The sequence below is a fragment of the Aphelocoma coerulescens genome, chromosome 19 (genome assembly GCF_041296385.1).
Source record: "Aphelocoma coerulescens isolate FSJ_1873_10779 chromosome 19, UR_Acoe_1.0, whole genome shotgun sequence".
Taxonomy (NCBI): domain Eukaryota; kingdom Metazoa; phylum Chordata; class Aves; order Passeriformes; family Corvidae; genus Aphelocoma; species Aphelocoma coerulescens.
Window position 1 is genome coordinate 10,189,686 of NC_091032.1, and position 26,793 is coordinate 10,216,478.

The 26,793-nt window shown below is 46.9% G+C and overlaps 1 protein-coding gene across 14 annotated transcripts in view; it reads right to left on the reverse strand.

Annotated features, from left to right (window-relative positions):
* Window positions 1-26,793, reverse strand: part of MSI2 (musashi RNA binding protein 2) — a 212,461-nt gene that overhangs the window by 116,244 nt on the left and 69,424 nt on the right. For 9 of the 14 annotated variants that reach the window (XM_069033635.1, XM_069033633.1, XM_069033630.1 and 6 more), the window contains 2 exons: window positions 21,441-21,533; window positions 12,870-12,896 (listed from right to left, as the gene is read on the reverse strand). In XM_069033635.1, coding sequence (XP_068889736.1) covers window positions 12,870-12,896; window positions 21,441-21,533 — 120 coding nt within the window. The remainder of the gene's footprint in view (window positions 1-12,869; window positions 12,897-21,440; window positions 21,534-26,793) is intronic. The other 5 variants (XM_069033636.1, XM_069033634.1, XM_069033631.1 and 2 more) reach the window with 1 other exon arrangement.

The window sequence follows — 26,793 nt, forward strand, 5'->3', positions numbered from 1 at the left end:
ACCAAAGCCAACCCTTTTGTCCCTTTAAAGTTCACTAAGTCATCCATCACCCAGCCTGACATGTTTGCTCCTGAAGTATCTGAACTGCTGCAGCTGTCTCGAAGGATTTAGAGAACCAGGACTCAACAAGGGATTTTTCATTAACAACATGGAGAGCAGAAATCAATGGTCCCCTGTGGCTGTGTCATTTCAATGGGGAAGGGGAGGAGGTGGAGGGAGAAGAGATTCTGACAATCCAGGGACTGCAGGCAGGCTGCTAAGCCACGACACACTGGCTTTTCCTGCTCACTTCAGCTCACAAATGATGTGCAGAGTAATTCTTCCCACTCAATTCCCTACCTGGAATGGAGCACCACAACAGCTTTGTGTGTTTATCCGTACTTTCACACATGCACACTGTAACAGGAGGCACCAGTAAGAAAAAGAGCAGTGGTGACATGTTCTTTCCAGGAGAGCTGGCCAGAACTCAGTGTGAAAGAATCCCAGGAGACTTTAAACCACCTCGTGTGCATCCCATTGCTGAATCCTTGGAGCTGGAAATCATCTGGACTGTCCCAAGGGCACGTCCATCTGAACGGTGCCAGGTTCCCCACCTGCCACAAGTGAGGGGCAGGAGAGTCAGGACAGTGGAGCAGCCAAAGGCAAGTCTCTTCACAGCCCAAGCAATAAAAAACTGTCAATTATTATTAATAATTCCTGCTTTCAAGGAAAAAGGAAAAGCAGATACAGGGCTGTTTCCACTTCTGCACCAGGAGAAAGAGAAGGAAGAGTGGGGAGCACTAAGCTTGCAGAAGGGCTTAAAACTCATCCAAGTGAGCAAGAGTCAATCCTCTCTTAGAATTACATAAAACCTGTTGAGTGTTAATATATGCTGCCTCCATTCTCCAAACAGTTTATGAACACTGTAATTTTCCTCACTAAAACACTGTCTAACAGCACCAATCCCCCTTTCTAATTATAGACGTCTCTTTATGCATGATAATCTTTATACAATTAAACCCACTTAAAAGAATAAATGATTAAATAAAAAACTGTTTAAAGAACACATAAGGTTGTGATAAAAAAATGACAAAAGCACAAGAGATTGAAAACTAAAGCAGAAATTCCACCCTTAAGTGTGTACTACTGAGGGAAGGAGCAGCTTCAGCTTTCAAGTCTGAACTGGCAGACCAAAGTTGAAACATTAAAATAGAATCGGTCTTCCATTAAAATAAAATCAAACCCAAAAAGAACCCACAACTGCCCTTACAGGCGTTGTGTACGGAGAGACATTAATCTCCCCTTAATATGCTCCTTGGAATAAAACCAGCTGGTTTCATTTCAAGTACAAGAAACTCCCTCACAAAGTCTCACTAAACCTCATGTCTAATTCAGGCAAAGGGGCCTCGAGGTACAAATATATTGAGGTAGAGTCAGGATTTGCTGGAAGGCTGGAGTGGTACCACTCTGACATCTCAGTCCCAGAACAGCCACAGGAGCCTTCTACAACCACTGCTGTTCCCAGGGGTGCTGGCTTTTCCGGCCAACAGTGCCATCCATCAAAGCTTATCTACTCTGCTGATTATTTCCACGGCTGAAACACCAATTATACGTCAGGCCCAAACATGCAAGTAAAACTGTGCAAGTAAAAACCAAGAATATCAACCCTGCCTGATAGGTCATAGAATTAAACTGAATATAAGCATGCAAATAACGAACAGAAAAGTCCTCAGTGCTGGACAGACAATCTCAAAGGAAACAGTCCCTAGACACACTTCCTTTTTTTTCAAGCATATATGAAAAAATCACAACTTTGTCCTGGGGCCCTATATAACTAAGATTTAATTGGATTAAGTTTCAACGAGGAGCAGGTATTTTATAAGCAGAAGTTTATAAGGGAAGCAGTGGCATGAGGCCACCCACCCACAAGCTGGGCACTTCACAAAAAAGGCAGGAAGGGAAAAGGCACCCAAATTGCTGCCAGGCTCCCTGACACCCTCAGGGTCCATGCCCCCACGTGCCAGCCCCAGGGCAGGTGGGAGGGTCTCCTCTACCCACAAATGTGTGTGTGTGTGTATATGCATGTCTATAAATAAATATATATACATATGTACCTGAGATGTGACTGCAGACAGGCTGTAGCACTCGGGGGGGCACTGGACTGCCAAGGCTATAAATAGATGGGCCTATTTTTAAGTTGACCATCGCTTAGCGCAGCTGAACTTCCTCCCCTTCTGCTCCCTCTGTCATTGCTCTGGTTCACGTCCTTGCTCAGCTGTGCACGCAGGGCCAGGCTCAAGAGCAGGCTCCAGACAGAGCAGAGCAGGCAGCAAACACCTCCGAGTCAACTGCCTGGATACCAGCTCTGCCCTCCCTCTGGAATCTCCTGCTGCCACCACGAGCCTCTCACTGAACAGCAGCACACAAATGCCCAGCTTGGGGCAGGGCCAGGGCTGTTTGTGGAGGTCCCACAGCCTCACACAGCAGCAGGGAGCCTGCAACGAACTTGAGAATTCCCTTCTCTGTAACCACATCACTGCCCTGCTGCACAACCCCTGACAAAAGTGAAGTTCGGGTTTATTTTTTGGTAGAACTACTCATAAGAGGGATTCCCCCCTCCACTCCATATTGTAGCGAATATTATATAAAACTTGAAAGGAATTCAACTCCAGCTTTTATTTACCACTGTGCATATGGGCCAATGGCTGTGGCAGGCGACCAAGTTTGCTGTCAGGCTGGCCAAGTTTGCTTTCATTACTCCAGCACTGCTGTGAGTCTCGCTCGGAGCAGCGGCTGCTCCGCGGCGATGGCAGCAGTTGGGTCAGGGCTGTGCAGCTCCGCCTGTCCAGCTGGAGGGCACCTCGGGAGGCCCTGGCACGGAGCTGGAGCCGTGCAAAGGAAGGCGCAGCATCGCTCCCAAGGTACCCCCCAGGAGCCGACAGTGTCACCCACGTCCTGCAGCACCCACCGGCTAAGAGCTGTGTGAAAAACTGTGAAAGATCCTAATGAAACAACACCTAGGGCTGGGACTCGGCTGATGGGCCTGGGACTTCTCTTGGGATGGCTGGACACTTGTAAAAGATGAATGTGACATCAACAGCTTACCCAGGCCAATCCTGGGGACCTCTTCACAGGAGCTTAATCTCCTGGGACCACCGAAACTGCAGCAGAGCCCAAAAGCACCAGGCATGGGGCTGTACAGAACCTGCACAGCCCATGCTCTGCAGAGCCAAGTGCCTTGGAGAAGGCACTACAAGGGCACTGCCAATCCTTTGGGCTTCATATGGAAGGGGTACAACCCCAACAACAACAGACCCTAGGAGCAGCAGGGCCCTGCATTGCAAGGAGACTCACAGACTGCTCTGTTTCCAGTTAAATCCTTCTGTTCTCGGAGCAGGACTGTGCCACAGCAGGTAACTGGAGTCTCCCAAAGAGCTCTGGCACCACCCAGGCACCCCGCAGCTCAGCACTGAGATGCTCTGAAGCAAACAAATGCTCAGACACCACGTGCCATTCCAGACATTCACAGCCCAGCAACGAGATGCCTTTTCCAGCAGCTCCCTCAAAAAAAAAAAGAAAAGAAAAAAAAAAAAGAGGGGGGAGCATCAACCCTCCTCCCTGATGGAGCTGATCCCACAGCTCTGTGGCAGCCCCAGCACTTCAGACCTCGCACACCAACAAATGACCTCTCCCACCCTGCACACTACAGTGCTCCCCTCTTCCCAAGGTTGCCATGTTTCTTGGCCTGGGCAGGTTTAGAAAAATCCCAAAAAAATCCGAACCCAAAGAAAACTAAGACTGATGACCTACTGGTTACATTTTTAAGTCAAGTTGTTGTTTGCTAAATTGTTATGACCTTCCTCCTCCCCTCTCTCCCCTCCCAGTCATGAGCAATAGGAATTAAATTGATTCAGTCTATCAGTGTTCTGCATCTAAGTGATTAAATTCAGCCACTAGAAAAATCTGTTTTGTGCTGCATCTGAGGAAAAGCAGCGCTGCCATTGGATCCAGCCCGGCCGCGGGAGGGAGGCGGCAGCGCGCAGAGGGAAGCACAGAAGGTAGAGCAGACTTGGTCATTGTGCTGGTATCATTGGCATAATCTTTTTTTTCCCCCCTCCCTTTTTAAGCTGGATCAGTTATTAGATGTGCCACTGAAAGTGGCTTCGCAGCCAGAGGCTGCCAGGGCGGCCCGGGCAGGAGTGGGCGCAGCACCGGCACAGCCACGTTGTGACCTGCGGTGTCCGTGATCGGCGCGCCATCGATTCCCGGCACACGCCAGAGGACAGCAGCACGGCCGCCTCGCTGACATCCAGGGCTGCTCCCCATCCCCACTGCAGCCTGTCTCTCACACAAACACAGACCCGTCCTAGTCCTAATTTATCCGGCCTGATGACCAGGCAGCATTCCTGGGAGACAGATGCCATGCTCTCCGGGGCTAGCTCTGGCCCTCACAACCAGCTGACCATCTATTTTAAGCTGCTCAGCTGGGATTTTACTTTGGGACAACCAAGCTGAGAGGAGCAGTCTTCCTCCTTCCCTTTCTTCCACATGGCAATTAGAGGAATTAAAGAGGCTGGAGGATCTCACACATCTGCGCAGCCCCTTGTTCGGAGGCTGCGAGGACGCCGGGAAGGAGGAGCTGGGGAGGCAGGGTTGCCATCTGCATCTGTGTGAGCGCTGAGCGATCCCTGAGAGGAGCAGGGGGAATCCAGCCCGGCGCTGTGCCTGCTCCAGGCCCGCTCCCGCGAGGATCCTCTGCCCGCCCGCGAGCACAGGGGCGTTTCGGCCGCTCTCTGCACTGCAGAGCACCCGGCCCCCTCTGTTCCAGGGATTTAGAGAAAGAACAAACGCACACGCAAAGAGAGAACACGCTGAAACAACTGCCTGTTCAACCCGCATCCTCCAGAAGTTCCTGGCTTCCTGCATCTGTGGGATTTCTGGCACGGCCAGTGCTCTGACCTCACCTGACCTCCCCAACTGCATCAAAGGGCCTCATCTAAATAGGTCACTCCTGGCAGAGAGAGTAAAGTTCAGAGGAAGCTAAGAGACTTACCGGCTGCCTTAATCATCACACCCCCCTCCACCACCTCTGCTGGGAGAAAAGAGAAAAAAGAGGAAAAAGAGAAAAAAGAAGAAAAAAATAAAAAAATTACATCCACAGTGGTAGAGACAAAATGATACGGAAAAGAAAACTGGGATCTACATACTGTGGTAGCTGAATTTTAAGCAGCACCAAGTCTGAGAACACATCTGGAAACACACATGCAAATTCTTCACAGCTAAAAATAAATGTCTCTGCTGTGTATTACTCTCCAGAGTGAAAGTGCTAATATTAATTGAGGGGTTTTGTTTTATTTGTTTTATTTTACTTTTATTCAAGATCAGAGCTGATAAATCATTTCTTTAAAATCACATAGATTAAATTATCCAGATAATTTAAAGCATTATACACTTAAATTAATATTACTTATCACAAACTACCAATTTGCCCCAGGCAGACTACATTACCAACAGTCTCCCTTTGTTTTTGTAGTGGATATCCTTCACTTTGGACTCAAGCGTCCTTCATGTCACCTCTGCAGAACGCCACAGCCTCTTTTCCCCGTGTGTTTTCCAGGTTTAGGACTAGCAAATATCAAATGAGCCACACTCACAGGCAGGAGCTCTTCGGCAGTGGGCTCAATGCTGATTTACATCAGCAGAAGCTGTTGCCCTGTTTTCCCCAGCAGTTCCTCAGAGGAAAGCTTACAAACTTAATTCCCTCTTTACATTTGCTTATTCAAGTTCCAGCTGCATCTCCCCCTAACGTCCCATTAGGGCTTTCCTTTTAATTACTTTTTCACGTCATCTGCGCGTTCCTTGCAAGGTCCTCTTTCGAGGAACTTGGCTCTCTCCCTGGCCCCTTTCACCGAGGATATTTTCCTTCCTCCAGTCTCCCACAAGCCATCACCCAGGCCCTGTGCCTCCACATTCCATATCCTGCCCGTGTCAGCACTCAGCTCTGCCTGGTTCCCACATCCTGGGCTCCCACCTGCCTGAGGTGACACCGAGAAGGGGACACAGGGCTGGGTGTGGAGCACTTCCCCCTCTCCAGCACTACGCACTTGGCTGAGGGACAACTCTGCACGGCACAGACTGTCCTTGGGACTGTCATAAACCATCAAGGGGAATAAAAACAAACTCCGTAATTGCAGGCAGGTGTGCAAACCTGTTCCCTCTGCCCGCACCTAACGCCCCCTGGAAACACCTTTAAAGAACAGCAAACCCTTGGAGAGATTATGTAAGACAGGCAATGGCCATCCGTGTGCCACGTGGCAGCCAGGTCATTCCCCAGGGAAAAACCACACTCCTTCTAAGGGTCTAAATTAATTTATGCATTATATAGGCTGAAATATTTCTCTAAAGCTGTGCTCATCTTTTTTTGCAGTGCAATAGCCAGAAAGACATCTTTCTTCTCTGCTCTTCTTAAAGATCATCTCCACTACCAAGACGAAAGACTGGAATTAATGTCAAGATCCACAGGAGAAATGAATTTACTCACAGGGTACAAACCATCAGAAAAGTAAATTCACCCACAGATATACAGCTGATAAACAACTACAAATTCAGGCCAATATCCTTCAAGTTTAACTACACATCACTGCAGACAAGACAGATCAGCTTTTTGGACAGCACTTGGAATATGTAAAGTGCTATATAAGTATTATTATTACCACCGGGCTGCTGAGGAAGTCTCCTAGATTTAGCATCTGGGAAAAATAACTGATTTAAACAGCCAGTCTGAGAAAGTCCCAAGAGCAGTTAACTTTTTCCGAGTACCCTCCCAATCACTCACAGATGATGCAAAATAGCAATGCTCCTTTACTCATTTCACCTTAGCTCCTAGGAGCCTAGGGCAGGATTAAGGACCCAAACTCCCAGCACTTAAGAGGACCAGGTTACTACATTTCCTCCACCTCCCCACCTGGCTCAGGGCACTGTGCCAGGAGGATCCGGCAGCAGTGGAGGCACATTTCCCTGTACAAACCACGGCGAGCATCACACCCCACTGCTCCCTCCTCCACCTGATGTTCGGTTTAAACCAGATGATTTGCTCTGCATTAATATTTCAGCAGCACTCTGAGCAAGGGATTCCTGCCCGGGCTGTAGCACACAGGAGGCTGCACACACTGGTGGGGCTGTGGCTCACAGCACCAACACTCCAACCCTGCTTGGGGAGGCCACAGGAGTCAGAGAACGGGACACAGAAGAGCACAGGCAGACCCTTCATGCAGTGGGGACACAACTATGGAATGGTTTGGGTTGGAAGGGACCTTAAAGATCCAGTTCCACTCCCCGAGATGGGCAGGGACACCTTCCACTACCCCAGGTTGCTCCAAGCCCCACCCAACCCAGCCTTGCACACTTCCAGGGACAGGGCACCCTGTGCCAGGGCCTCCCCACCCTCACAGCAAAGAATTTCTTCCTAAAGATACTGTTCCCAACCCACACTGTTCAAAACCAAGTGTCCAACTCATAGCTCATGTAAATAAGCACAGCTCCAGTGCTGCTGACACATGGAACACGTTCACTCACACCCTGTGTGTGCAGACCAGCTCCAGTTACCTCAGATTCTTTTATTTTTAGAGCCCTTCCCTGATCCCCAAAGGCCAAGACAAAACTGGCCCAGGCAGTAGCATTTTCACCCAGCATTACCACTGTGACAGGGCTGAACAGCCCCTGATGCACAAGCTGCCCTGGCCTGTTTGCACAGCTCTACTCCAGTTTGATTTACACCGTGTAAACAGAGGGCAGAAGTGAGCCTCCAGTCCCAAAAGACGCATTATCTCAGCCTGCACCTTCTGCACCTTTTACAGAGCAAGTTTTTAGGTCAAGGAACAGTATATAAACCTCTCCACTTACACAGAAAAGAAATGGAAAACACGACCTGCAAGTCAACCAAGCACAAAACTTACTTCCCACCAGGAACCCCTATCCTAATTACTGATGAACACAGCGCAGTTCTGGCATTACAGAGGTTTTCAGTTATCCCTCTCAGCCCTTCTGAGGGTGGGAACAGGCAACATTTAGTGCTTATTTACTTCAGAAACATGACTGCAAACTGCTAAAGATGCTGATGCCAGCAAGGCATTTAAGCCTGGCTGGCACAGGGACCCCACAGTCCAAGGCCACTCATGCAGGCAGAGCATGAAGGCAGGAAGTGTTTGTGTCCCTTCATCTGCTTTTACCATCCTGGGTATTGAATCTCTGCAGCTCTTCTTTATGACAGGATGGGCAGTTCTCTTTTTTGATTGTTTTCTGAAAGTACAAGAGGGAGAAGAGGAGAGTTTCAAACCATCCAAAAATGGTAGAATTTGTGTTACACTTAAACAAACCTCTGGCTCGAGCTGCCTGGAACATAGAATCAGGATCTGCTCTGTATAATCGGACAATGTCTGATTTTTGTTCCTTCTCTTTTGTTTTCCTTTTCAGAGGTTTATTTTTGAAAGAGGACTGTGTAGCAGGGCCTCTTCCATTTCAGGGAAAGTAAACAGAACCCTTCGCAGGGAAGATCAGGGATGAAGGAACAAAGCCAGCTAGACTAAACTGTATGAAGGTGAATTTATTTGTCATCATTTGGTCTCACAGCAGCTCTGTGACTTTGATCAAGGTCGTGGCAAGGTGCTGCACGCAGCCAGCTCACCCCCCTCGCAACAGCCTGCAGTTACAGCAGCAAGAGGAAAGCCACACTATTAGTCCCAGATTTTGGACAGAGACCTGAATAAGACCAAAATAACACAGCAAATCAGTGCCACGTCCACAGAACTGAACTCCTAAACCCAGCACAAGCATAACTCCATCCTTCCCTTTATCCCTGAGCTCATCCGATGCTCACGTCAGCTCAAAACATCATCTTCCCCCAGGACCAACCTTCCTGAACTCAGCTAAAACAGCAGCAGTGCCCAGCCCCAAAGGAGCCTTTCCAGGGCAAAAAGCAACCAAGTCACCACATACAGCACATCAAGGCCTGAGCAGTTTTAGCACTAACATCCAGGTGCAAAGAAACCACAGGTACAAAGGATTTGGTGGGATTTCTTTAGGACTCACTTGGCTTTCTCATTTGGGATAGCTAAGGGCTATGTGCTGCTTCCAAGACCAAGGTTGTTGAGCTTTTGACGGGGTACCCTTCCTTCTCGGATCAGGGTAAGAGATCAGAGGAGGTGGCTGAACTCTTTGTTTCACAGTCCCATAGCTTTCTTGAAGGCAGAGTTCAAGGGGGTTACATGATAAGGCCAAGCAGCAACAGCAGGCAGAAAACAGCTGCTTCTTCTAATTCTAGTTTCTTCTATTATCTAATCCTTTTCTTACAGAAGTGTGGATTATATTTGTTAATTGACCAATAAGATTAACACACGATTCCAGTTTTCCTTTTCTTAACCTATCCTGGTCTAATTCTAACAATTTTAAGTCTTACACCAGTGTTACATAGGTATTACACAGATTTGCATATACAGTTTCTATCAGTTCTTATTGTTTATGTGAACACTCTATCTAAAAAATATGAACAGTATAATTCTATCTATGTTTTGTCTAAAGTAAAAGAATTCTGTGAAAAAGTAACACTGCTGCAGTAAGAACTATGTTTTAAGGTCTCTGCTGCAGCTTTTTAATGTTTAAGGCACTTTTTAAGGCACTTAGCATGTATTTCTACTAAAAGTTAAAAATCTGTATTTCTATTTCACTTTGGTGTGGCTTCATGTATCTCAGCTTGTCCAAAGGTTTTAATTCAACCTCTGTGCTTTGGCTTTCCTCTGGGCCTGAGTCCAGAGGAGCTTTCACTCCAACACAAGGTCTCTGCAAGAGTTTATGTGCTACACCAAGACTAATCCCTGGGTGCAGGCACGCAGTTAAACAGAAGAAATACCAGGGGCGACTCTTAAAACCAGAGTTGGGAAAACTGAGGGAAGTCCTCTCAGTGAGGGGACTGGACCCTGCCAGAGCTGGGTTTGCCCAGAGCATTCAGGAATAGGAAATTAAAGGGGCAGGAGAGAGGCCAACCACTTCTTTAGCCCGGTGGGGATAAAAAGCGAGCATGATAAATATTGAAGTTCCTGCTTGTTAGGAAATACTTGGCAAAACCTGTGAAGCCTGAAGGGGGTGTTCAAGAGAAGTGTATTTGGTGTTATGGGAAAGTTAATGAGATGCTGTAACCATATCATACATGGAAAACTAGGTGAGGCCCCTGTAGGCCATTATATACTGCAGGAAACTTTATGGACACTATAATGCATTATTTTTAATGATTCCCTTGCCTGCTTCAGGCCCTGGACACCAAGAAGAGCTTGCCTGGCTTCCTGGTGGTGTTTTAGCAATGACACTTTGCTTGTTGCTTCATTTCTGGGTTACTTTAATGAGAAATAATTGGGTTACTTTCTGAGAATCCACAAAGCCCAGGCACAGTGAACCAACATGGAGAAAGTCGCTGCTGTGTCGCAGTCTCTGCACACCCTCTCTGGCTTCCCGAGGATTACCTCCCCTGCTTAACCATTTACCTACAAATATGCCCACAAAAACACAGGCACTTGTGCAAGTTCAAGTTTGCACTGTCATCATCCATCTCCAGGGAGAGCCAGGCCACGGAAATAACCAGCTGCAACATCACAACGATTGCCCCTGCAGGAGATGTATATAATGAAAATTGAAAGCTGCAGGACGAACTTCTTACATACTTGTCCTTTTGGTTTATTCATCAGAAATAATTATCTGCACTCGCATTCACAGGAGCACATATTTTATGATGTACATCAAAATTTAATGGATTTTTAATAATACTCTAACTACAGCAGAAGCAGAAAAAAAAGACAGCCATTAAACCATATGTGCTGTGTTGGTGGCTAAGTGGTGTTGAGCAAACATCAACAACATGGAACCACAGTTTAGCATCAACAACAGGAAAAAGGAACTGCTGCTTCCAAGATCTGAAAATGGGAGTGAGCTCTGATCCTGTGTGTTTACCTTAAAATCCCCTCAGCAACAGAAACAAATGAGCAAACCCAGTTTCTGAGTTTCAGGACCCTGCAGGTGGTACACTTGGCCTTTGACAAGCACCCAAACACCCCAATTCTCAGTTTCTCCACCTCTGCAATGAGAGAAGAAACACGAGTACACCCCATGATGGCACCACAGGAATGTGCCTCGACTCTGATTTCTGTTGTGCCAATTAAAGTGCTCCCAGGATTTCACAAATCTATTGATGTTATTCCATAAGCATCAGCAGAAATTGTTGCTCCAGCAGGAGAGACTGACACTCTAAACACTCTCCTCAGGCTGAGCTAACGAGTTGGTGCGAAGCATCACCATGTCACCAGTACTTGGACTGGCATCTATTTATAGCCTAAGAAATTATATACGTGGTATCCCCACCAACAGTGACACATCTTCATTCAGGCATGAGTCACCTATTCACAAGCACATTTCCAAAAATAAATCCTATTTACCAGAATTAAATTCCACATGTTCGGGGAGAAATTGTCTCCTTAAAAAAACCAGGCATGTTAGAGAAGCAAACAAGAGCAAAAGGCACTGCAGCCCTCAGCCTGCAGGTCCCCATGTTCCGTACGATCACGCTGAGGCTGGAAACGTTTAAGATCCAACAATGAAGACGGTCGTGTGTTGTCATTACAAAGCCCTGCCAAGGTCACCAGAGCGCTGCCGTCCAAACAGAATATCCAGAATATTCTTGGCGCCTCACGCTTTGCAGAAATAGTGAGTATATTGCAGTTATTAGAGAGAACAGACAGAGCGAGCGCCAAGTAATCCCAGAAAATGTAGTGTTAAATAGAGGGTTCAAACCACAAAGCTGTTGATGGGGAATGTTAAAAACGTCAGCGTGGCTGAAAGACATTTGCCAGCGGTGGGAGTCAAGTAGCAAGCTACTGTTCAGCAGATGCAATAAAAATCGTGAGGGTACTTGGGTAATGGGACCAACAGTACAGTTGTTGATACAAATTATATCCAGAAAGCAGAGAAATAAATGGCTAAATAAATAAATAATGCAAAAATGGAACAAGTTCAAACTTCTTTTATAGTAATAGTCTCCAGTTGAGCATAATCACCAAAGCTATAGTGATAAGATTGCCAAAACTAGACAAACATCTGTGAGATGAATTCATCTCAGAGGGGAAGCCAACAGCTTGTTATCATTAAAGAGGCAATGCTCTCTCTGCGTTTGAACTGCAGGCGCCTTGTTACTGCGTTTGCCGAGGCAATTGCACCAGATGTTGGCAGCTTTCTTCAGATGGATGACAAGCACCTGCTGCTGGGGAAATTAAATGCTCGTCGGCCTCCTCTCCTTCAGGGGAGGGTGGGCCAGCAGGGGAAGGGGGGAGTGGTGCCGGCTGACCCTCTGAAATAAACCTATTTATGCAAAGTGACAGTAAGTGCTGGTTTGCCAAGCAGTGAAACAGAGTGGAAATTCATTGGATCTCTTCCATTGCCCCCGGTGAAATCTGCTCCCACCCTCCCAGTCCTGACAATTAACATGGCACAGATCTGAACTCGCTAAACCACTCGGCAGAGTGAGAGAGTCAACACAGGCACCTTCACCTGCAGAGCCACCGCTCACACGGCGACTGCCCCGCAAAGGGGGCACAGCCAGCGGGGTCCAGGCAGCCCCTGCCTCCCAACACAGGGTCTGGGCACCCCCTGCCTCCCAACAAACACCCAGCACGAGCCAACAGCCCCAGGTAACACACACCCACCACACCCTGTCAGGCCAGTGGTAAAATAAACGGATGCTCCAAGTGCAATCCTGCACATGCTTGTGTTTGCTGGAATTTAAAATCAATCTCCTGGAAGAGAGGTGCAAATGTGCATCCCTTTCCCCACCACATAGATTGCAGGTGCCTTACCTGGAGCAGCAGCAAATGGAACAAGGGCTAAATGGTTAAATAAAATGGTTTTTAAACTGTTTTTTAAAAAGAAAAAACAGAGCAGCTTCTTCCCTGACAAGACTTGTGAGTGCTTTCCACTTTCTGGGAAAGAAAAACGGCAAGACGTTAACTCCCCTTACACCAGCAATCATTTCTTTATGACACATCCAATACTCCTCCGAACTCCCGCGGCGGTGACACCACAGCACAGAGGCTCATTCCATGCCCATGCTGCCAGCAGGACCCCTCAGAACCATTCTGACACCACTGGGCACTGGGGTGAACACTCCGTGTTCATTCCTGTTCACCCCAAACCCCTCGTGGATGTCCCTGACACAGACAACACTTGTTTGATCTAAACTGGCCACATGCATTTTAGGTACCCTTCAGATTAAGAGGCAGTTAATCCTCATTCTGCTTAGATTATCTTAATTGGCTCTTCATTTGAGCTACTTTGCCCTTGTCCCCGTTTCTGCAGTTATATTTATAAATACATATACTGTACCACTCTCTCCTTCTCTGGGCTGGCAGGTACCAGGACTGGTAATTATTGATAGGACTGACGTGATTCATGCTTGGGCACCACTCCATTTCTACCCAAATACGTGCAGGCACTTTTTTTCCCCCCCCAAGAAAAAAACATAATAAGTATTCCTAACAGAGTTAGACGTGTACACTGGATGTCAAATGAATTTCATATTCTACTCCTGCAGAATTAACTTCAGTTTAATTAAACTGGTCTCACCTCGATATTCCACATGTGAGCAAAACTCAGATATTTCATCTCTAGGACTGACCAATATGGCCATTCATTTCCATGTGGAAAAAGCATTATTACATCTGCTCCCACTAACGTGTGCTCTTCTCCACATTTGGAACAATTTCTATGAAGTTCTTCCTGGGCCCTTTAAAAAGCCCTTTTCTTTGTGGCCCAGCCTCGGAGCCGCATTTAAAACCCGCTCACGTTTCCCATCCCATCACTCAGTGCCGGGGTATCCATTATGTGGGATGATGGCACTGATCAAATGCTGACTCCCCAATCAATTATGTTTTAACCAGCTCACTTCGGCCGTGAGCCTCCCCCAAATCTGCGAGCAGGAAGGAGAGGATGGGTTTCAATTACACCACACCAAGTTTAAATAACTGCTGCTGTTTTTTCATCAGAGAACCAGTGCTAAAACATGAGTTTTCCCAAAGCCAAGCTTTGGGCCCCTCAGCTGCAGCTCCTCAAAGATCAGAAGTGCCCTGGAGGGATGGCAGGAGCAGCACCTACACCTATAAATAACTTCTGGAGTATCCGGGAGGCCGCGCTTCCAGACAAGTGCCAAAGTGGAATCTGATGCAATTTCACAGCAGATATTGAAAATGTCCATCAGATATTTTACCTGGTTCCTAGTGCTGGGGATTAACACCACCATCTTCTGCTTTCAACCCAGCTTGCTGGGGCAGAGCTGCAGCCAGACCCACGGGCCCAAACAGGGCTTGGAGACGCCACCACAGCACTGCAAACCCAAATCATCTCCTTCCAGGGAAGTTCTGCTTCTACAACCCCACTCACTGGGGCTGAATCCAAGAATGCTCCAGGGATAATGTAAAGATGTTACCAAACAGGATTAACTCATTTTGTTAGGGGTTTTATATAGCCTATTGCATTTGTATTAAATAAAAGCGGGGGTGAAAAACAAAATTGACTTCCTTGGGGTCTCAGAAAGGATATAGATAATTTCCACGGGTTTGGCTCAGTTGTAAAACTGACAAAAAGACACATACAAAAAAAATCGCATGCTGGAGGAGGAAACCTGAATATTTTCACGTAACTTTTCTCTCCCCAAACACAGCCCCTGAATAATGATTGATTTCACTCATCTCCCACGGGCTGCAGTGCTACAGCACGAAGCCTCCTCAGCACCTCATCAACCAGAGGAGAAAAGGAAATAAAACTGTACTTCAGACTTCTGCTGGGCTCTGATACCGCCTTCGTGCCCACAAATCCCGCCTTAACATTTCCTCTTTTCATAAAACCCAGGTAGAAACCAACATCTAATTTATAACAAAACCACTTCCACAAAGCATGTGGCTTATTACAGACCACCTAAAAACTGACTTCCTGTGTACAGCTTCTCACTGACAGGATAAAAACAGTGGCTGCTTTTCAAGCAATGATCAAGTTTCTCGGTTTGTTTAAAAAAAAAAAAAAAAAAAAGCACATGTGTAGGAGGGAGAAGAAATAATAAAAAGTGCTTTAGGCCATGAGGGACCCCTATATCCCAGATCCCTTGTCACATGCCAAAGCTAAAATTTAAAGGAACATTCATTATCTTTTGGCACATCATGGACGTAACATGGAAATAAGGAAATGTGGAAGCACTGGAATTTTAAAGCACGAGCACAGGGCAGAGGCAGCGGTGTGTAGGAGGTGGATGCTGCTCTGTGCTCCTGTAACAGAACAGCCCCCAAAAACTCTGCTTTTCCTTGTCCCAAACTTATCATTGCAAACAATGACGTGTCTGTTTATTGCTGGTTCTGTTTTAAGGAGATGAGCAATTCAAATTATGCAACTTCTGCCAAGGTGCACGCAGATAACTTAGAAACAAGAACAGGACGAGCTCTGAGCTGTTCCACAGCAGGCCTGCAGCTTAGAGTTGCTCTGGAGGAGAACACTGACAGCAGCAGTAGGTAAAAAGAAGCCATCACGTTCTCTGTTTTACTGCGTATTACAAATGTTTTGGGAACTCTGGCTATTAGAGACTACAATGTAAATAAGAGTCCAAATTTGTCCCTTCATTTCATAAAACATAACCAATCCCCAAGTACTGAACTGGGAAATACAGTGCTGAAAAATGTGAAAGGCTAACAATCTGTCAAACCAAAAAATGACTTTTCTGCAAAGCAAATGCTTTAAGGACAGCCCATCCATGTCTCCTATTGACCGTTAAATCTACATATCAATGTCCAACTGAGGCGACAATACAATCCAAACTCTCTGCCAAGGCTAAATTAACTAAGCTTTCACTTTCATACAAGCAGAATTCCTTGCACCTCCTGACTCTGGCCTTAGCCCCAGCTCCACACAGACTTCCAAATCCCCCCAAAATGAACCCATGGTGAGAAAACCACCTTTTCTCATGCTAACAACTTTATTGTAAAAACATCTTCAGAGGCCATACTCGAGGTCTCAGGGACAAGTAAACCACTGGAGTGCTTAATACCACAGCAGTGCATTAACTCGTTCACACCCAGACAGCCTGGCCAAACAAGGAGGAGTTTTCTCTCCTGTTTTCCTGATTTATATTTTCACAGCTGTCAGGGAGGAGAGCACGGAGGAAGCGATTTATGTAAACCATCCGATTAGGCTGAAATCCTCGTGTGGATCCCACCTCCTCCCCTCCCGACACACTTACACAGAGAAAGCAGAGGGACTTCATTAGAAAGGTTATTTTTTCAAAGGTTAACTGGTTGTTATTTGCACGAGGGTCTGTGTTATAATGCAGGGCATGGTTCAACTGAAGGAGGAAATTCTCATTCTCATGCTTTGCTGTTCAGAGCTTCCAGCTTTAGCTCCTTGTGAGGCAGCACCACGGGGCCATGGAGGCGTGCCTGGAGCCAGGACAGGTGTGAGAAGGTACCTTCTCTCTACTAAGACACTACGGCTACAGAAGGAAGAGATGAGAAAATTACACGTTTTCAAAAGCTCAACAGTTTCACAGAAAAAAAAACCAGAACAACTCAGAATCCAGATATTATTATTATTATTATTCCACTGGTCTGCTCTGCGTCTCACAGGAAATAACAAGTGACTGCACAAAACATTTCAGGTCCACAGAGGTAATTCAGAAATCCTGTCTTGTCCCAAAATTTCCAATCTTAAAAGCCATTCCTGAGGAAACAACATATTCCAAGTGAAGCTGAAACGGGTGTACGGTAGGTCTGAGGGACCTAGTGGCAAGCCAGGACAGAAATCAAAATTAATGCAGACTGGTCTGGTCCAATTTCATCTGGAAATTTAAAATAAAAAAAGTGCCAGAGCCCCCTTTCCTGAAAGTCACTTTAGGATTACTGTGAAAGGAAAATTGAAGAGCCAATGCTGTCAGATTGAAAGTAAAACATCTGGGGCCACCAGCACTGACTGCTCTTCCAGTAGTCTGAAATAGCATTATGGAAAAGTATTGTTTGTTCACAAAACCACTCCACAGATCTCCTTCAAACATCACCATTCTGATTCAAAAAAAGGATAAATTTAAATTTGTGTTCTCTGCTACACAAGAAAACATGATTTTTCTACAAGAACAGTCCTAGATGGGCTGATCTAATAGCTCGGGACAACTGGAACATACCTTCACCAGAACTCTGTTCCCACCCTGCTAGAAGGACACAGCGGCCTTTTCATTCCAAGGACTGTTCCCACCACGACTCACTACAGTAAGAAGGTTTTTACTCAGAATTCTGTTTCCATAATTGGGCCCGAACGCGTTACCTGGAGCCCATTATCCCATCAATTAATGGCCGCACGCAATCATTGGGATCCATGAGATCAGTGTGGTCCCGCCAGCCTCATCTCCAGCCTGGCTCAGCCCCACCAAGGGGGAGCCAGCAGCTGGGGCAGCCAAAGGGTTAAAATCCCATGTCAAACAGCAAGTCCTGGCTCTGGACCAGAAGGGACATGGGAACCAGGGCAGCTGAGTTATAAAGGCCTTATTGTAGCAGCCCACTGGATTGGAAATGACTTGTAGGCCTAATGAAACAAAACTTTGGCAGTAAAACAGAATGAAAGGAATGAGACAATAAAAGAGAGGAACAAAGGGAGCAGAGTTGTTTCAGCTTAGGAAAATAAGCTCACTTTGTTGTTGGGAAAAGCCAAAGCCGATTAGGATAAACCAATGACTAGGCATAAGTCTTCCAAACTAATTACACAGTTCGCCATGTGAAGTATAATTGCAAAGTGCAAGCGAAGGCCGGGGCTGCTCTCACAGGAGCTCTGGGCAGGGAGCAGCACCTGGGAAACACGAGCCCTCCCTGCCCTCGTGGCCAGCGCCTGCAGGTCCTGAGAAGTGCAACTCACGAGCACTCACAGCTCTCCTCTGCTGCTCACAGAACTCCAGGTGAGGCTTTAGGAGTCTGTTGTGGCTTTTTCCTTTTTTAAACGATGCCTGATGCCTTAAATGCTCCAACATGTCCCAATCTCAGAGCTCCACACCTTCTACCCCTTCCAGAAAACAAGCAGATCTGCAGCCCCAGCACTGCCCACAGCTCAGGGCAGCACCATGGCCTCTCCAGAGGGGAGGAATGCCAGCCCCACCGAGCTCCCCCTGGATCTCCTCAACCCTAACACTTCTCATTTAAATTCTTTTAAAGCCTGGCCTCAGTAGCTTTTCACACCCAGCACAAGGGCAATGCTGCAGAGCCCAGATGGGTCAACATGGACAGTGAATTTATTTTGTTTGTAAGAATGTCTGAAACACCTTTGACTGAAACAGGAGAGGATCCCACAAACAACTGCATGAGACTGTCAGGATCAGGGAGTAACACAATGGATTTTTTTTATTTTTTTTTTCCCCTTCTTCTGATTGTAAATGCTTATGGCTTAGTTTGGTATTTTCCCAGCTTATCCTTCTCAGGTCCTCCATAGATTCTGCTCCCTGAAAAGACTGGAAGGAGGATGCTTCCCCTCCTCAGCACCCAAACCACACTAAGCCTCTCTGGGAGTCCCACAACCACTGCAGGTGCACAGGACCAGCCTCAGCAGCTCTAAGCAGTCACAAGGCTGTTCATTACATTGCTCCGTGCTCGTCCTGTGATGGCTTTTGCCTTCACTCCATAATTTTTCCCGGTTTTCCTCCCAGCTTATGGCAGCTAAGGATGCCCACCTTCCCAAAAGGAAATCTGGGACTTCTGGGCTTTTTCAGAAAGCAAAAATAATCCCTATGAGAAACCTCACAAGCCAAACTTCAGGAATTATCATTACCACAAACTTTGGTGCTGTAGCATCAGGCACTTGCACTGGTGAAGAAGGCAAGAGGGTTTACTAAAGCTTTTCCTTTTCTTGGAGACAAAGGTTCCAGCATTAACTTTTCAAAAAGCTGCAGTTTCAAATTCAACACTTTATCCCTCTCCTGCCAACTCCAGTTACACCAGCAAGCCTGCCTGGGCCCAAAGCTGGTGGCTGCTGTCCCCACCTCCTGTGTTCTGAGAGCTACCTCTAGTTACCAAAACAACCTCCCCTGGCTGCAAAGCTCCCCTCCACAGCAAGTACAAACAGGATTTCAGGAATCGCAGCTGTCGGTAAGCAATTTTTTCCACACCAATAAATAAGCTCAGCATTTCAAAGAGCAAATCACCTGAGATGCTCTTATCAAACACGGGAGGCTCCTCACACGTTAATTATGTAATGCAATTTGCTTTATTTTAAGAAAGCTCTAAGCAACGGCAGAGCTCACCAATCGATGTGGATCACTGTTTGCATGGTAATGGCTCGACTGGACAGCCAGGCTGAGAGCTGAGCACAGGCCCTGCCCCAGAGGGCTGGGGATCTCAGCAAGGAGGTCCTGGAGGGGCAGGGAAGCGGGATGGAGAAGGATGTGACTCCTGCAAGGTCCTGCAGCACCAGTCCTGCATCACTGTATCTGAACACAGTATCCCACTGTCCACAGTGTGTTAACGACTCTTCTAACTAGCTGAGCCACAACCCCCCATTTCCAAGGGTCATTAACCAGCTCTGCATCTCCTGACAACCAGAGCCTCAGGGAGAATCGCCTCCAACACCCCAAAACCAAACTGTCCCAGCTGATAAAGAGCACTGCCGTGGGGAGAACCTGAACACCTGCACCAAGGTCGAGTCACAGTCACATAGCCAAGCAGCCTCTGCCCCAAACACCACCAGCTTCACCAAACTCTACACAGGCTGAACGGGGGACTGTGAAACAGGTCACCTGGAATGACAGGGACCAAGCCCTGCAAGCCCAAGTCCTGCAGGAGCCGAGCTCTAGTGCCTGGCCCACACAGCCTCAGCGGGACATCCCCAGCTGTGCCGATACAGGAATGGGTTCCTGTCTTGATCCCAACTTGTGCAATTTTCAGCTCCTTAATTTTTCAGCCTGAAAAATTAAGACACCTGAAAAAAACCACTTGATTTTTCCAAAGTAGTGCCTCTGGAAGGGCAAACCTCTGCTAAGCTGTCTCAAGAATGGCAGAGCATGAAAGCAGAACCAGAACCAAAGCATCCTGAATCCCCAGTCACTCCCAAGACACAGCCTGGCTGCTGCATTCTCAGGGACTGTAAAATTGCAAGCATGAAACTACCAGATGGTGAAATTAAAATGACTATATTAAGACAACATCCAGACAATATGCAAAGCACTTATATTGAAACTATTATTAACTTGAAAAATACAGGTTAGTGGAGTTCTGCAATTAGAAGTAACTACAGAAGAAACATCCAAAAGCTCGTGTAATCCTTTAATAAAAGGCTCAGCAGGCCGTAAACATCCTGCCGGAATCGAAGATTATTATTGAAAATAAAATGACTGGTTTGCAAAACAACTATCAATCCAGCACAGGAACCATTTATAAACTCGCCTCCTCAGCCCTCAACAAAATCCTGCCTGGCTCAGGCTTTTCAGGGCAGATGAAAGAAACATAAACTAACTACAAGGAATGGGGGCTGCTTTGCTCTGAGATACCCCGCTGTGTCCTCACACAATCTTGCATCTAAAACATCAATTGCTGCACTCCAAAAGACAGGAATCGAGCTGTTGGGCTGGAATCCATGGAGCTGGAATCCATGGAGTCCCGTGGACAGTGGGGCTGGCAGGAGTCCCCCTGGAAGGTGGTACACAAACTGCTCTCAGAGCCTGCAGCTCTGAACCAGCATCCAGAAGCCGTGGGGAGCCAGGAAGCTCCGTGGAAATCAGTGTCACTAAGCTCCAGCCAGAGCCTGGACAGTGGAGTTTGAGCTGTTACATCATAGCAAAGACTATTCTGGCAAGGTTCAGATCTCCTTCTCTGGATAAACTTGTTTGTTTTGGGGTTTTAGTGAGGTTTTTTTGTTGTTTTCTTTTTTTTTAATGATGCCAGCATTCTACACATACTTGCAGAAGGATTTTCTAGTAAGAAATTAAGTGGATATTCTAGTGACTTCCACATTACTCTTGCTTTTCACGTGGTTCCTTCAGGCATTTTCACAACTTAATGAGCTCTCCAATACGTCTATCTGCCCTTTTTGCCACTGGAATCGGGGCTAACAGAAGGCTGATTTTATGGAGAAGACAACTGTGTAATCATTCAGCTAAGGGTCAGATTCTTCCTGAACAGACACAAATTCACCTCCCAATGATGCTTTTTTTCTTTAATGGAAGTAAACAGTGTTGGCAATGTTGTGCACACACAAGCAACAAACAGAAAAGGAATTTCAGAGGCTTCAAGAAATGACACAGAAGGCAAAAACTCGGCGTTCCTTTGAGCTCAGTCCTCAATGCACTTTTGTTTTTGAAAACACACTTTAAAAAGAAAAGGACAAAAGAAGAACTATGTAGTGCTCACTTGGGGAGAACTTACCTTGCCAAACTGTTCAAAGTATTGCTTCACGTCTTCCACTACTGTATTAGCCGATAATCCACCTACAAATATTTTCTTTGTTCTTGTGACCATCTGTAAGAAATTACAAGACAAGCATATGGTTTAACCAGATTATTTCAAACAATATGTGGAAAAAAAGAAATATTCTTCAGATCCCATCCCTAACCCAGATAATGAGAATACTTCTTTACAAAAGCAATTTCAATTCGATTTGATTAGATACTTCTTTCTCTGTCTTGTTTTGTTTTTATTTGAGAGATGGCTGAGTAAAGGCTCTCAATAACAACTGTAGCCCCCGGATATTTTTTTTTAATAAATGATTTTTATTGTGCTTCTCAATGCAAATATAAGTGAAAAAGGGGTCCGAGCATTGTCTCTTCATAGCTACTGTCTCAAAAGAGAGGTGCCTTTGCCCCTCCTTTTCCTACAGACAGGCTGAATGCTCTTTGGCAGGCAAAAGGCAATTACATCAAATTGAAGTGATGTGTTATTAAGTTTCCATGGGTCAGTTTAAAAGGAACTTGCACAGTTACTTTTAAAATAATCAAATGGTGAAAGACAGCCAGTGCTGCCAACGCAGCATCCTCCAGCTACCACAGCCTGTGCTTGTGCAGTCACCATCCAGCAGGGCTGGCTCAGCCCCTCCAGGAACCTGTCTGCATTCCTCTGGCCCTGGCTGAGCACCCAGCACTGCCTGCTGCCCCAGGTGCGCCTGAGCTTGGTCCAACAAGGCAAAGGGATGGTGCTGAATTCCCTAGGGAGAATGCACCATAGCACAACCCATCACCCATAACCTGCAGCCCTCGAGGACGGGCAGGATCAGCCCAGGGATACAAACCCCAAGGTGTCTTTGGTGGGCTGATCCCAAACCACCTAATCCTTGTGGGCCACTGTGGCTCCAGGCAGATCCAGGACAGTGCTGTCAGCATTCTCTGAAGGGGTCTGGGGAGAGCTCAGAGCAGGCCACAGCCCTACAGCTAGAGACAGCTCAGCAGCAGCCAACCCACCATGGAGAGGTGTTGGAGTCAACACTGCCTAACTCAGGAAACCAACAAACACCTCAGAAACAAATCTGGGCATTGAAACGCGTTTTCTCTGGAAACTGGGTGAAGCAGCCAACTTCCAGAGACTGAAGGGAAAAACGCCCCTAACTCCAGAGCCAGGACCTGCCTGGTTAAACATGGGCCAGCAAACAGAGACACAGGGATCGACCCTGGCGCCTGAAAGCTGTATCACTTTCTTATTTTTTCACTAAAGATTCTGAAGATGCCTTTAATGAGGGCTCCTGAGGTCATGAGGACAGCCCAGACCTGCTCCACACCGAGGGTGACCCTGTCCCACCACCCCACAGCGGCCATGGGCGAAGCCTCCACGGGACTGAGGCATCGGACACACAGCTTGGAGCGGCCCCAAATCCTCCCAGCACAGAACAAACTAATCATCACTCCTGCCCCCACAGGCATGCGCATCAACCAGGGCAGATACTCCCCTCAATCAGCTCCAATCACACCTTACACAGCCTCACTTTTTCTGTTTGGGCTTTTTTTTTAAGTAAGGAAGAAAAAGAGAGGAGGAAAAAAAAAATGTGTAAAAATTCAATTATTTTTTCCTGGCTGCAATCTAGGGCTCTGAAATTGAAGCCCAAGCATATATTTTTCTGTAGAAAATTGTCATTTACAAATAAAGAATTGGCTAAAGCCGACTTGTAACTAAAGGATTTTGCAGGGCTGTCAAGAGCCCTCTGCCTGCCAGCATCTGATTTAAGATCAGGCCAAGCTTCTGTTGTCATATAAAAGAGGGAGGAAAGCAATTATTCTAAAGCAGTATTTGAAATTATCATCATTTTTATATTTGACCAAGAAAGAAAGAAAAAAAGAGAGCTATTGCTTTTAGAAGCAAGATTGAAGGTTATAGGAAAAAAAAGACCACTTTGTTTCAATAGCTTCAGTCAAAGAAAATATTGGTAATGACAAGCAAATTCACAACATTTTAATGCCTAGAGATGTGTTGCGAGCTGGGAAATGGTTTCAGAAATACGCTCTTTGGTACCAAAGCGAAGCGCAAAATTAAGTCTGCTCTTACAATCCCCGTTTCCCTGAAGAGACGGTTCAATTGCTTTGTTACCACACTCCCCCCAGCACCAGAACAGAAAATACACAGCCCGAGCTGTGATCCCTCTGATCCCGACGTGCCTCAACAGCAGGTTTTGCTGCTTCCCTTCCACCTGTGGCACATGGCACCATGGCCTCACCTGGTCCAAGCCACGGACCCCTAGTAGCCCTGCAGATGCGGCTGCAGGACACAGGCAGGTGGGACACGGGCAGGTGGGACCAGGAGCAGCCTGTTCCCACTCAGGTGAAGGGGAAGCCCCTCACCACAGAGCCACAACAGCCACCCAAGCTCAGCTGGGGTTCAGCCCAGGCCAGCCCTGGCACAGGAGCTGCCGCTGGAGCTGGAATCTGGGGCTGGAATCGCCCGTTTCCCTCCCCGCCGCTCCGCCAGGTGAGCTGCTCTCCACACCTGCTGTGTCTGTGCTGGTGTGGCATCACCCCTTTTCAATTGATTAGATACCGTGTGGGACTGGGACCAGCTGGAAACGGCCTCTGACTCCTGCTCTAACCTGCGCATCCTCGCTCAGCAGCCAAACAGATGAGGCAGGGGAAGGCTTCCCCAGGGAAACACGCAGAGCACGCGGCTCTGGGAGCGGAGCAAGGCCCTGGACACACAGCCTGGGGACATGCTGCCAGTCTGAAGTTCCTCCAGTGAAAGTCACTGAGGATCTTTATCTTTTCCTGTGAGTAAATTCAGAATCTGCTTTCCGGAGGTTGCTCACAACAGGGACACCCCCAAACAGCGATGGAGTCACAGAAGCACTGGCAGGTTTGGATCCTCTGACAGCAGCTCCATCTGCCCTCTCCTGGGGTGGAATGGCAGGGTTTGGGTAATAGGAAGCGATTTGTGTGAATCAATCACAAGTCCATGTTTTATTAATGACTCCAAGAGGTCTGGGTCACTCTGAAACCACAATACTTCCAGCTCCGTGTCTTTGGATTTTATTTGCAGTGTAATATATCCATCCCTGGCTACTGCAGGGCTCTGTGGCTACGAGCTGGTTTTGGAGGGTTTGTGTACTGAAGGTGTCTCTCTCTCGCTGCGGAAGGAATTGCCAGGAGAGGCAGATCCGAGCCTGGTGCGAGGCCATTAATTGTGAGCATCACAGAATTGCTCTGTTTGTATACGGTGCTGGTGCCGAGTTAATCAAAACACATGTGACTACTCCTGCGAGGAGACATTCAAGGTTACGTTCTCTTTATTGGCTTGGCTTTTGAAAAATATAATCGCCTTTGTGCTCTGAAACTGAGCAAACACTTCAGGAGGTGCAGGAGCAGGAAGAAAACCTTCCCAGCTTCAGCCAGGCAAGTCTGCCGAGTTTATGCCATTTTGTGCAAGGTTATGGCTGTAATTAGATCAGTTTGGGGCATATCAGGTAAATCTCCTCTAAACAACAGGCTGAAGATGCAGTCTCTGGGAACAGAAGTCTTGTCCCACCCAAACATACCAACACAAATGTGAGCTAAACCCAACCTACTTGGGTGAAATGAAGGAATGAGGTTTTACAGAGCTGGAGGCTCCAGCTCTGAGCCTGTGAACATCCCTTACACACACACAGTAACGCTGCTCATTGTCTTCTTGTGGTTTTTCCTTCCCCACCAAAACTGTCTTCTTATCCTGACTAGTAAAAATGAACAAAGAGGATTTTAAGCTCATGAAATATTTTGCAGGATTCCCAGAATTTCAAAATCTCAAGCAGTAAGTATGCACCATTCCTTCTAGATGAGTCAAGGCCCTGTCTACATTCAACAAAGAAGTTACATATTTGACTTCAGGGTAATGGCTTTTAGTATCATTTCCCAACCATTCTTTACACAGCCTTGTAGCTATCCCTCTGCCTCAGGATGGTGAAGTTGGAACAAATGAGTGCTGACACCCAGCTGGCACAGAGAGGAGCCTGAGTGTGCCACTGGCAGGCCATGTTGGGAAGTAAAATCCATGTAAAATCCCAAAGCAGGAGACAGAGACCAACACATGGGGCTCAAAGAACACCCTGGAAACCTGTGCCTGAACTCAGCTCTGGCACACTCCAGTGTGGAATTCATCAAGGTTTTGCATCCTCAACTTCTCAATATGGTGGAAGTGGACTAGAGTACTAATAGTGAACCTGCATCCCAAATCACTGAAATTAGCATTAATTTCAGATTAAACTAATTATGCATACATAACTGTTTTCCAGAGCACTCTCCTCTCTCTCGTACGACAGCGTGTGCAGGGGTGCACGCCTATCCCAGCCTGCTCACCTCATCTGCAGTTTGGCATTTCATCACTCCTAGTGTATCCACCTTCTAAATAGGTTTATAATTGGGAAAACCAGCTTTGGTATCTGTGCTGAACTGCATTTTATACCCCATTGTGCTGTACATTCAAACTACAGCATTACTTCTAATTAAAAACAACAATAATTAATGTAACAGGGGAAGTGATCTTGTTAACAGAACAGCCAGGCTTCTTTGGCAGAGCACACCACCATAAGAATTCTCCAGGTTTTTTTTTAGCTTTTTGCCTCTGGGATCCTCCTAGGAAGTTCCAAAAAGCTATTAAAAACTCAACTGAAATGTGATGCAAAGACACGATGAAAAAGGCAGTATTTAGTGAAAGCTGCCAACCACACTCTGTTCACAGAGAACACCCCAGAACCATCCCCTCCTCCAGGTATTTCTGTATAGCTGACAAGTGATGGAGGTGCTGTGTTCCATGTGAAGCAAAGATCCGACTCCAAGCTCCACCAGAGCCAGCAGAGCTCAATCCCGTGCAAAGGCAGCGTGGCTTTACGTGCCACGTACAACACGCTTAAGTATTCAAAATAGGATTTCAGCAAGACTTAAACGGTGCAAATACCTTGTGCCTGACCCCTGTGTAAGCTCATGTCATCCTGTGAGAACTGCTCGAGCTATAGAAGGTACGTGGGAATGAAAGAGCTCTTTAATCCAAACAACCGGCACAGATTCCCAGCGGGGTAAATCAGTTCCCCTCATTCTGGGAAAATACAGATGGGTTCTATTCTCCCAACCCCTTTGGAAACTGAACTGTTAACCTGGTCCCTGCTGTATTCCTGGCTTTCGGCTGCCTTAGGTTCTGCTGTTACTGCTGAGAGGGTGGGGATTTTTTGGGGTGGTGTGTTTCCCTCCCTCGATGGCTGTGGCATCAGCAGAAGGCAGAACACACAAAGTGATTTTTCCAAGACAGATTGAACTGGCAGCAATTGCCAAAACCATCC